The sequence below is a fragment of the Armigeres subalbatus genome, chromosome 1, assembly GCF_024139115.2.
Source record: "Armigeres subalbatus isolate Guangzhou_Male chromosome 1, GZ_Asu_2, whole genome shotgun sequence".
In the NCBI taxonomy this organism is placed as follows: domain Eukaryota; kingdom Metazoa; phylum Arthropoda; class Insecta; order Diptera; family Culicidae; genus Armigeres; species Armigeres subalbatus.
In genome coordinates, this window is record NC_085139.1 from 156818048 (window position 1) to 156831290 (window position 13243).

At 36.5% G+C, this 13243-nt stretch overlaps 1 protein-coding gene across 1 annotated transcript in view; it reads left to right on the top strand.

Annotated features, from left to right (window-relative positions):
- The first annotated feature begins 11878 nt into the window (after positions 1-11878).
- The window catches only part of LOC134205375 (protein unc-13 homolog 4B), a 162236-nt gene continuing 160871 nt past the window's right edge, over positions 11879-13243 (top strand). The window contains exon 1 of the mRNA XM_062680583.1: positions 11879-12327. Coding sequence (XP_062536567.1) covers positions 11996-12327 — 332 coding nt within the window. The 5' untranslated portion in view covers positions 11879-11995. The remainder of the gene's footprint in view (positions 12328-13243) is intronic.

Genomic DNA, 13243 nt, shown 5'->3' on the forward strand with positions numbered 1-13243 from the left:
ACTTAAAAATTCCTTGAACGCCTTTTTTGCCATGTAGCATGACATACGCTGCCAGCTGATTTTTTTAAGAAGTGAAGCCTTGAAAGATGACCATTGACCATATAACATACCAAATTTTTAAAATATGGATTAGATACCGAAACCCTGAAAGCAAGTTCTACGAGAAGAATGGAGATGGTTATGGCAATATGCCCTAGCTAAGCAAAGACTCTTTTAATGTCTAAATATTAACTATTTTCATGTCAGAAAAATATATAAAGCTCATTTAGTGGAATGTATTCAACCGTCTAAGACGAATTAAGTACTCTCCATTTAATTCCACCAATTAATTTTCGATATCTTTGCAGATACGTATTTCGACCAAACCGTGTGGTCGTCTTCAGTGTCTCGTACATGACTCGACTTGACTCGAGTCGAGTCATGGAGAGTACTTAATGCGTCTTTGACGGTTGGTATTTTCATGTACCTAGCCGAAAAAAACATATCTATAGCTGAAAAAAACATATATAGCTGAAGCCATCCTAAAATTGTAGAAAATCTCAATTATATTGGCAATATTCACATATCAAAAAAGTGATGATAATCGGCTACCGGAAATGGCAAAATGCCATTTAGCTGGCAGCACATAAAGAACAATGCACCACGCGTCGCCGAAATGTTAGATGTTTCACCCAAATGTGGATAATTTCGGTTTTTATACCTTCCCATCTATTATTTTGGCTACTACCTACCTATCCTATGATGGTTGTACACTCCGTGTTATCCCAGAGGGAAACCGAATGTAACGTCATATTTCTGGTCGCTCGTTCTTAGACCGCTAATCGCCAATCTCTCATGCCCGCACGCGCATCGTCTTCAATTGCACACAACCAGCGAGTGCGGGGCCCATCCCAGAGCCGACGTTCTCTTCCAGGTCTGTGTTTTTTTTTCTACGCAATGGAGGGGGAATCTGCTCAACAGACATCCTGGGTTGACCAGGAAGTGCGGGGTTAGGGGCCACCTCCAACGAGGCAGGACTGCATCCCCGACCCGCTAAACCGTTTCCATTGCCGCCAAGCCCATCGTCCCTTCGGTACAACCAGAAAGTAATGCTTCAAAGGGGGCTGCATAACGCACCCTCGAGGTTAGCTGCGTGTCCTTGCAGCATCGAACATCGTGACTCGCTTTTTTAGAAGAACACCATGGTATCGTGCCAACGCATTGCCGGCTTTCCAGGTGGCCTTACCACGCCCTATGTCCTCGGAAGGTGGGAAGGGTCGACTTCGCGCCTGCTTCCCTCTGCACGACTGGTATCAAGAATGATGATGCCGCGTGCACCCCAAATTGACCTTTCTGCGATAGGGCCTATTCGCCAGCACACAGAGGGACTTGCCGACGCGGTGTCTACGCCTGCCCCAGCCTTGACGAGGACCCCTTTCCGTCCTCAGGCTCGGAACCCGCCCGGTTGACCGACGCCGCGAAAGCGACGATACCATGTTGTTCTTCACGCGGCCACTTGTTCGATAAAAGGATCGAGTTCGACCACAGGGCACCGGTATGACCCATGAAGCCGACTCCGAACCCTTGGACTACCTCTTATTTGCGCCTGAACTAGCCATTCCTCGAGTCCACGCGCCACCTTCTGTGTAGCTCCGAGACGATTTGGACGATAGCCGATAAAACGGCGTTCCAGCCAACTTCATCTTTACACATCCTCCGAACTAGGTTGTCCGGGGTAGTGTCCAGACCACATGTGGCAAGCATGTAGTCACGCATTGTGCGAAAACGCGGGCACACGAACAACACGTGTTCCGCCGTTTCCTCTAAACCTACGCACACCGGACACTCGGGCGAGGCCGAGTGTCCGAACCGGTGTAGGTACTGTCTGAAGCAACCATGGCCTGTAAGGAATTGGGTCAGGTGGAAAGTGATTTCCCCATGGCGCCTCTTGACCCACGTACCTATCTCCGGTATCAACCTATGTGTCCATCTACCCTTAGTGGAACTGTCCCACGCACGCTGCCATTTGACCATTGAGGCCTACCTGACAGTCCTACTGATGCCTCTCGTGCCGCGCATTTCGAAGCACTCTATGTCTTCACCGATAACGATGTCAATAGGCATCATACCGGTGATGACGCAAAGTGCACGGTACACGGTACGGTACGCGCTCGCAACTCTTAGGCTCATGAGCCTATACGTACTTTCTAACTTCGTTCTGTAGCAGTTAATACGCAGGGCCGTGCCCCAAGCTGGCCCCCATACCTCAGTATGGACAGAGCAACGCTAGCCAGAAGCTTGCGCTTGCTGGCATAAACCGCAGAGCTATTGGACATCATCCGGGACAATGCCGCTATAGCTGTGGAGGCACGCTTGCAGGCGTAATTGACGTGACTGACTACCAAAGGTGAGCTTATCGTCGATCATTACCCCCAAGAGTTTGATGGAGCGTTCAGAGGTGACCGTGCAGTTGCCTGCCCTTATCACCGCTTGTTGCTCCGACTTTCGGTTGTTAACAACAACCACCTCAGTCTTGTGGTGAGCCAGTTCTAACTTCCTGGAACTCATCCACTCCTCCACAATTGCGATCGAGTGGGCTGCAGTCAACTCCACCTCTTCGATCGATTCGCCGTAGACCTCCAGCGTAATATCGTCAGCGAAGCCGACGATTGCCACGCCAACCGGGAACTTCAACCTCAAGACACCGTCGTACATGACGTTCCATAACACCGGACCCAGTATGGAACCTTGCGGAACCCCTGAAGTTATGTCAACGCACTTCCGACCCGGCTCCGTGTCGTATACCAGTACTCGATTCTGGAAGTAGCTTCCGAGAATCTTGTACAGGTTCTCGGGAATTCCAAGACGCAGGAGCGCATCTGCAATAGCTGCCCAACTGGCACTATTGAAAGCATTACTCACGTCGTTCGTTTCCTCCTCGTTCCAGGTCTGTGTTAAACATTACTTTTGCTGGTCTCTCTCCTGGCATACACACTAAATGTTCAGGCCACTATAATCTGCTGCGTCTGCGCCACTTACCATTTTCCACCAGGCATAGTTTAATATTTGTCTATAAGCTGTGAAACATTTATAACTTCCATCAACAGATACTTATTTATGACACTGAACCCTATTGAAGCCCTATTCTTTCAATTTCTTGTTTAAAATCCTCCACTGTTCTGTGATCTACACCAATGATGTCCTTGTTATCCGCAAAACCAAGGAGCAGGTTAGACTTGTTGATGATGGTTCCGGTTACACACCAGTTGTTCAAAAATGTCACCTCCCAGAGCTATGTTGAATAGCAGATTTGAAAGCGCGCCTCTCTGCTTCAATCCATTTTACGTCACGAATGAATCAGATGTCTCACCAGGTCTTCTGGTGAGATCAGCCTGAAATGCATGAAAGGTTTTTCGTTCAGCGAACCACTCCACTTTTTAGAAAATCTGCTGGCATTCCGAGCTTTTGAACAGCTTTTTTCATTAAATAAAGCGTGGGTTGTTCTACTACTTGGAGTCTTCAATAGCCTTGATAGCAAAGGCGTAGGATTTCAAATCCGTAGATGGCGTGTTCGATTCTCGGTCCGGTCTAGGATGTTTTCGGGTTGGAAAAATTCTCGACACCAGAGCTAAAAATATTCATGTTCATGAAGCAACTTCGGTTCGAATTTTGACAAACATCGCATGAATATTCAAAACATAGAATGACATAGTCAGACGACTACTCCACCAACTCATTCATTCGACTGTCACTGAGTGTACTTACTGTGTGCAGAAAAAAAATACAATTACAATTGTTTATGTTGATGTTTACCATTGAAAGTGCTTCGCGGAGGAAAATCGGATTCAATTCTATGTGATAAATTACTTTACTCATTTGTAACGTGTTCTGATTTCAGATAATTTATCAATTTGTAAACTGTGCATAAATATTCAATGACTAATATTCAACCGAATATTGACAGCCCAAAGCCGACTATGAATGTGTTTGGAAGTGAGCTGACAAGTGAAGAAAGGTAGACTGTATCCACAGACAAACAGACATAGCACATTGAATATTCACTCATCAAATTCATCGTCGTTCAAATACTAACGACATCTGTTGATTCCAGTTAGTTGGGCAAATAACGAGCCAGATGGCAGTAGTGAGCAAACGTCAAACTAGAGCAAATCCGATGCGCGCGTCACGAGTGATCGATTGGTCAACTAATGATTATGTGAATTGACCAGTAAAGCAGTGAACGACGGAAATTTGACGAGTGTTATGTCGGTTTGTCTGTGGTGTATCCATTGTGCTTGCCACACAAGAATCTCATAATCGTTGTTTGTTATCCATCTGAACAAGGCTGTTCACTCACTGGCAGATCATAGATCAATGCTCGTCCGCTTCGCTCACGCTTTCAATGCCTGCACAAGATACATACTTATCCAATGGCGGGCATAGAAAAGCTTTCAATTAATAAATGAGGAAATGCTAATAAAATACTAAGTTGAAAACCCGACCAAGTTCCAGTTGGAATGTAGAGCCATTGAAGAAGAAGGCTCTACTATTTGTCCTCAATCAAGATTCTGTTTGTGCCCTTTTCGATTGTTTATTCAACAGTAACTAAAATTAGTCCTTTCACATAACAACCACTTCTGTTCGGTCGGTCTACAGATTTCCTAAGCTGTCATTGATCGTGATTGGCGCCGGTGCGCTTTTCTTGCGCTTGCTGTTGATAGCTTCGTATAACTTCCGTGTGTCGTTTCTGACAGAGCTTTTCCCTGCTTCCAAGAGGTTTTTTTTTTCTTAGAGCTGTCCGTAGATCTTTATATTGTTCTTTATTCTTGCGTGTAGCCGGTGCGAGCATGCGGCTCCTGGCCGGCATTATAACTGTGCAACTGCCCTAAAATCGTGGTCCCCAACGGAAAATGCGTCTTCCCGAATATCATAATATTCACAACAAACCACGGACCGAAACGTAGGAAATTCAACAACGTAGCATCGTGGCCAGAGTTATTAGTCCGAGGAATATTTATTTATTTATTTATTTCGTCAACCGACGTAGACTAGTACATATACAATATACATGTTTTTCTTTATTTTCTTAATGCTATAAATACGGTATTATAGTGTATAAAAATAAAAATAGTTTGGTTAAGTAGTGTTTAATTTTGCGATTTAATGTAAATTTAGATGTGTAGGTTTCGAATTGTGACAAAATATTTTTTTAGGTTCTGCCGAGACATTGTAAAGTCAATAGTTTCGCAGTGTTGATTATAGATAGCCATCATCAAAAAAAGTGTTGATTATAGATAGCCATCATCAAAAAAAAAAAATACAATATCCTTAAATCCTAATTCAAAAATCTAGAAAAATTCAAAAAATTTGGAATCTAAGAGATGAAAAATTCAAATATTCCAATCCGATAATCTGAAAATCTAACAATCAAACATTCCAAACCATAAAAAACCAAAAATCCCGAAAATTCTAAAACTTAAAAATCCATGAAATCAAAAATTCAGAAATCCAAAAATGAAAAAAAAATAAGCATCCTAAAATTTGAAAATCCAAAGATCCCAAAATTCATAAATCCCATAATCTTTTAAATTGCAAAATCCAAAAAAAAATCACAATAATTTATAAATTCAAAAATTTAATAAAGATTCTAAAATCCAAAAAATGCAACATCAAAAAATTTGAATTTTAAAAAATCTTAAAATTCAATAACACAGAAATCCAAAAAATGAAAATTTTGATAATTCGAAACGAGCCAGCCTTGGGCTGAAAGTCTCGATAATAAAGACAAAAAAATGTGATAATTTAAAATTCCAAAATCTCAAAAATCTCAAATTTTTTTCATTTATAAAAATATATTTAAAAAAACTGAGAGTCAATAAACACAAAAATCTAAAAATTCAATATTTAATCCAAAAACCAAAAATCCGGAAATCCTTATATCAAAAAATATTTAAAAAAAATAAAAAAAAAACAAAAATCTAAATATCTTTCAATCCAAAAATTCAAACATCTTAAAATCAAAACATTTAAAACTCAAGCATCTAAAGATTAAAAAATTTAAAAATTTAAAAATTCAAAAATTACAAAACCCAAAATCTCAATATCCAAAATCCTAAGTCTAAGGTTCTGAATAATAAAAGGAATCCAAAAATCCAAAAATTCTATACATCCATCAACTATTCATCACATCCAATTAAACATCGAATATTCAAATCTAACATTCAAACAAACGTTAAATCCATTAAATTAAAAATCCAAAAAATAATTATAATCCCAAAAGTCTCGTAAATCCAAAAATCTATAAATAAAAAAAATCAAAAATCCAAAAATAATTAAATCTGGAATTCTTAAATTTCAAAAATCCAAACATTCCAAAATCCTTAATTCAGTTATTTTTAATTTAAAATTAGTGTTACCAAAAATTAAAAAAAGAAAACAATAAAAAAACAGAGTTGAATAACAAATATGCATAATTTAATTCTTAAAATCCAAATACCTATAAATCACTGGAAGCGTTTTCCAAAAATTAAAAAAATACAGCATTATTCTAAAAAAATCTAAGATAAATAAAATACAAACCCAAAAACCCAGAAATTCAAAATTTTAAAAATCCAACAATCCATAAAATTGAAAATTCAACAATCGAAAAATCAATACAAAAAAGTCCAAAAAGCTAAAAAACAAAAAAATCAAAGAAAAAAAATCCAGAGTACCAAAAATCCAAAAATACAAAAATCCAAAAGTCCTAAAATCCAAAAGTCTGAGAATCAAAAAAACCCAAAAACCCAGATATTCAAAAATCAAAAAAATCAAAAAAAATCAATAATTTAGAATCTATAAATCCAACAATCTATAAATCCAACATTCTAAAAATCCAAAAACTTATGAATCCAAAAATATAAAAATACAGAAATCTCAAAACTTTCAAAACTCAAAATCTGAAATTCTAAAATCATAGAAATCTAGGAATCTAAAAATCCGAAAATTTGAAAAACCGAAAATACTAAAACACAAAATTGACAAATATCTAAGAATCTGGAAATCCAAAAATCCAGAAATTTATTTTGAAATTTCTAGATTTTTGTTCTTGGATTTGAAATTTTTTTCTTTTAAAATTTTTTGACTTTAGGATTTCTGGATAATTATATTTTACATTGTTAGAGTTTTTAATTTTTGTAGGTAGGGGAACTGTTTCGTTTTCCATCTCACTGAACATATGTATATTCATCTCATCGCAAAACAAAGAAATACGGTACCAATCTCGTCCCTTCTTTTTCCTAACATACGTGCTCACCGCTGAAAAAGAAATGAGAAACAAACCAAATTCCGTTTCATTACTTTGTTTTTGATTGGATGAATATGGGAGCTATGGGATGAAGCGACGAACCGTTCATCTTTATTAGATTTAGCGGAATTTTTTATGCTTCGAGTTTAGGATTTTTAGATCTTTGGATTTTTGAAATTTTAGATTCTTGAGCTTTCCTATTTATAGATTTTCAGATATTAAGACTTTCAGATTTTAGATTTATAGATTATGGAATTTTGTAGGTTTTTAGATGTTTGGGTTTTTAGATTTTTAGATTTAGATTTAGATTGAAATTATGGATATTTTAATTTTAGTTTTTTTTTGGATTATTTTATTTTTAGACTATTAGTCCCGACGAACTACGTTTCGCCTAAAATTGATTTATTCTCTGATAAGTTCTAGAATTATGCAGAAATTTCTGGTTCATTTGTATGGGACCCCCTTTCCAGAAGACAGAAGACGGCCAGATTTGATTCCATTTACTCGATTAATTCTCGAGTTATAATGAAATTGGTGTTTCATTTGTATGGCAGTCTCCCGTTCCGAAGAGGAGAGGGGTCTCTAACCATCTTAAGAACCTTCCCTGGCCCCAAAAACCTCTGCATACAAATTTTCACGCCGATCGGTTCAGTAGTTTCCAAGTCTATAAGGGTCAGACAGACAGAAATTCATTTCTATGTACATATATAATATATGAAATGATTCCGAATAACTCCCATTAGCTTCAAAGCCCTATAACATCAATAATTTTGAAATAACACTCAGTTAAATTTTTGGTCCACGTGGTTTGGCAGTGTTGGCAGAATAAACGATTTTTCGCATATGGTAGCGTTATAACTTTTTTCGTGGACGTTCCAGCAACGTACCTTCTTCAGCAAAGTTTTTCGGCATCCTTTGGGTTATACTTCAACGTAATATGCCACTTGTTTTACGATGAACTAAAACCTCTAGAAGTAAAAAAGCAAAAATATACGTTTTCCCATACTAATTTCCATACAAACTTCATACGCGATGCGGAAAGCGAAGAAGCAACCAATTGGGCCCAAATTCTGCACAGTTGTTTGGGACCCAGAATGGTTTCAAAAAACCATAGATTTGAAAAATTAACCAAGACGCCCCACTCTAATATATATAGATATTGATATTTCTGGACTTTAGATATTTAGATTTTAAGATTTTTGGATTGTAGGATTCCAGGATTTTGGACTTTTGAATTTTGATCAAAAGATTTTTGGATTTTTAAGTTTCACATTTTTCATATTTTTAGATGTTTTGGTTTTTGAATTGTTAGACTTTTTTTGCAATTTGGATCCTCGGATTTTTTTTTTAAATTTGGGGATTGTTGAATATTTGGATTCTTAGAATTTTTACTTTTTGGATTTCCAGAGTTTAGAATTTCTTGGTATTTCGAATTTTTTGATTTCTGAAACTCTAAGATCTAAAAATTTTGAATTTTATGAGTTTTTCAGATTTTTGGACATTTAGGTTTATAAATTTTTGATTTGAATTCTTAGAACTACAGATTTTTTCTAAATCCTTACATTTTAAAATTTTCGATTTTTGAATTTTTGGATCTATGTTTTTTTATGTCTATTTTTTATTTTTGTTTTTGAGTATTTTTTTTGCCTTTTTTCCCAAATGTTTGATGCATTATTTTTGGATCTCTGCATTTTTGAAATTCTAAATATTGAGATTTTTTGATTTGATGATTCTTGTTTTTTTTTATTTATGAAATTTTAAATTTTCTGATCTTTTTTTTTATTCTTATTTTTTGGATTTTTGGATGTATTGATTTCAAATTTTTTAGATTTTAGAATTTTTGGATTGTTGGGCTTTTTGAATTTTGGATTTTTTGATATGAAGCTTTTAAGATTCATGGATTTTGATTTTTTTTTAATTTTTAGATTTTCGATTTACAATGTTCTGAAAACTCAGATGTAAATATGTACGTTATGCGGAAGATTTTGATTTGAAAAATGTATTGAAGAGAGTTCCTTTCCCTTCGATGGGACTCGAACCCACGACCCTCAGTATGCTAGACTTGTGCTTTTTAACCTTTTGTCTGTGCTCTAGGGTCAATATGACCCCAGGCCACTTTGAGTGGCTGCCATTTTTTTTAATTTTCAACCGATTCTCCTAATTTTTGGTAGTTTGGTAACACTCGCCGAGATCTATCTCCTAGGTGCAAATTCACTTCAAAAATCTTGAAAATATGCGCTACAGTGTACTTTTTTCAAAAAACTTACGATGTCTGTGCTCTGGGGTCAAATTGACCCCAAATTGAAAATGCTATAACTTTTTTAATGCTTGGCCAATTTTGAATTTTTGGGGCTGTTTCGAAAGATAATTTAATCATCTTTCAGAACGTTACCAAAGATTGACTATAGGTGGGCGATAAGAATATTTACACTGAGGAGAATTCTATATATCGAAATATCTTAAGTAGTCCAAAATAAAGAATTCAAATATACCACCACCTGGCGGCCGAGTTCTAAACTTATCAACGCCTCATGCCAGAACACATGCCATCCTGCATACCCTTTTTAAAAAAGGTGCAGTTCAAAATGGGTAGGATTTTCGGATATAAGTAAAATAATTATGAAAAAACACTGGTTTTATACCCTTGTTCACTAAAACCCCTCCCCGCGATGTACCCGCCCACCAATAGTCAATCTTTGGTAACGACCTGAAAGATGATTAAATTATCTTTCGAAACAGCCCCATGAATCTAAAATTGGCCAAACATTAAAAAAGTTATAGCAATTTCAATTTGGGGTCAATTTGACCCCAGAGCACAGACAACGTAAGTTTTTTTGAGCACAGACAGAAGGTTAACCAACTAAGCTACAAAGTACTTCCGTCGGCCTTCGCAACTCTCTGGCTTATTCAGTAGCCACTAAGTAAATTGAAGTCCAAGTCGGATGGTTTAATACCCGGAACATAGGCAATTAACTTTGATTGAACTAGATTTTGAAGTTTTTTTTATTGTTGGATTTTTAGAATTTTGTCACTTTATATTTAAAATTTTAAAATTTTAAGAATTTGCTATTTTTAAATTTTTAGATTTTGGGGTTTTTTAATTTCTGGATTCTTAGTATTAAATTTTAGATGTCGGATTTGGAAATTTAAGGATTATGGGATTTTTGATTTTTAATATTTTTTGGTTTTTGGATTTTTGAATTTTTTCGATTTTTGCGTGATCGCATTTTAGAATGTTGAAATTTTTGGATTGTTGGATTTTTGCATTCTTAGACCTTGAAATTTTTAGACATTTTTGGATTTTTAGATTTCTAAGATTTTTGAATTTCGGATTTGGGATTGTAAAATTTTGGGATTCATAGATTTTTGAGATTTTTTTTTAATTTTTGGGCAACTCATTTTTGATATAAGGTTTTTTTGATTTTTAAATTTATAATTTTTTTGTTTTCTGGCATTCTTTCTTAAAATTCAAGTTTTTAGATTTTTGAATCTATGGATTTTTTTTATTTTTATTTCAAAATTCAAAAACCCAAAATACAAAAATCCAAAAATCCTTTAATCAAAAAAATCTTTTAAACTGAAAATGTAAATTGGATTCAAAAATTCAATCAATCAAAAATCAAAAATCCAAAAATTTGAAAAAAAAAAAACAAAAATCCATTAATTCCAGGATATTAGATCCCAAGTACCGAAACCAAAGAACGATGGGTTATTCTCGATTGTTATGATTATTTGTTTGTGGTTCCACAGTAACATTGACAGATCTTACAGCTAGCAGAATGCTTTTCTACGTCTGCCATTGTATGAATATTTATCTTGTGTGGCAAGCACAAGTGAAACGCTCTGGAGGGATTTTTTTAAAACTTTATCATAGTGATTTGGTTGATGAGGGAAATTCATCACTTAGAGCCCAGGAGGGAGCCGAGATTGTTTTCCACACGGAATGTCTGGGACTTCTAGACTGGACCGATGATTGAACTCACCATCTCAAGGATGGCAACCCTAAGCCTTTGCTCGCAAGGATAACTGCGGAGTTCAGACCCATTGTAATGAATATTATTACACTTACATGAATTTTATAAAATTCATTATTATAGTACCTAGTTATTCGATTGTTACATGTGAAACCTACAAGGCAATACATACTGTGCGTTACTATGTAAGGATTTAATTATTCTTTATCGCTTTTTGTGTCTGCATCAGAGCTACAGGTTGTAAGCTATAATCGATTACAGCGATGTTTACACTCAATAGAAAAAAGATGCCGTCAATTAGAGGTGAATTACTTGCTAACTGTAGCATCCAATGTGCTTTCAGCAGCCACCCGTCTATCGATTTGAGCCATTTGATGCACATATAACTGTTTACATAGGATAATTTCCCATTTCTCTCCCTGATAGACGAACTTTCCGCTGTCGCTGAAAGAAGAACAGTCACATCACGGTGAAAGCTCAAGCCGTGAAGACGACTTTCCTTTTGGTTGCTTAGTTTCCTTCTAGTCACGCACAGCAGAACCGGAACCGACTGAATGGAAAGTTAATTGGAAATTGGTATTGGGTTATCGATTAAACTTCGGAATGAGTCATAAACTAACAGAGAGTGATTTGTTTTAGATTGTGGAAATGATGCTCATTGTAACACAAAATACTCGAACAAGTGCGTTCCCAAGGCTGACGAACTATATTTATCAAATAAGTAGTGAATGTTGCATTTAAACAGTGATTTCAAAGTATGAAGAAATTTACTCGTAAATCCAATGGTACAACCGGCGAGACAACGACAACAGACAATGAATCAAGTTCTGTTCTATCTTCCTCGACGAACTCTGGTAGTGTGGCCGGTAGGGAGCCGAAGCGTGGTAAGGGCAAGTTCAAAGCTCGGCTCCCGATGGTCCAGTGGGTTGCTGGTGTGGGTCGTAGCGAGAAGAACAAAAGTGCCATCATTTCTACACCACCCTGCTGTGGGCTGAACACTGCCAACGATAAAGAGATTCAAACGGAAAAACAATTTTCCGACAAATCTGTGCAATGTGACGAGTTTGATTGTTACGTATCAGAAAACAGGTGAGTAAAATGCACAATAATTACATATCTGGTGTCCTTCTCCGTGGTATCTACCCAACTATGTCCTCTAAGTATTTGTCTGTCATTTGCGTCTCAAATCAAAATTTCATGTTTTTAGATTTCCAAGTTGTCCTGGAGTTTAAATCAAATGGTTTAACGAATCAACAACGATTTCCATGACGTCCCAAGTTGCGATATCAATCTAATTAGGTCCTCTAATTTTTCATTTGCATTCTAAATCCAGGCATTAGGTTTTGCAAGATCTTCAAATTGTCTTGAAGTTGGGATTTAATGGTCTACTGAATCAACCACGATTACTATGATGACTCGAGCAATGATATAAGCTCAAATACTTCCACCAAGTTTATGTGTTTCACTTGCGTCACACTGGAGATGTTTTTAGATACCCAAACTGTCCTGGAGTTTGAATCAAATGTTCTACCGAATCAACCATGACATTCATGATGTACCCAACGGTATCAACCCAATTATATCCACTAAGTATATGTCTTTTACTTGCTTCTCAAATTCAGGAACATTTTTAGCTTACATCTAAAAAGATAACACTTAATCAACGATTTGACGCCACAATACAGGGTTCGATGCCGCATCTCTCCATCCTCGAATGCGTTCCACGTTCGCCAAGTCGTTCTGTTCAGGATCAAATCGTTTGTCATATATGATCAGTGCTATAAGCAGGTACCTTGCTACAATAGATGGAAGTATCATCATCATCATCTTTTGCTCATCCAATTTTCTTGCAACAAGTTGCGTTCGGTAGAAAAATTTACAATGAGTATAAACAAATGTGAGAAATAAGACCTTTCCACCTATTAAAATAACAATTTTAGACTTCTTTTATATGCTTCTCTGGACCAACATTTGAAAAGGGCGTAACAGCCAAAATTTATTCCTA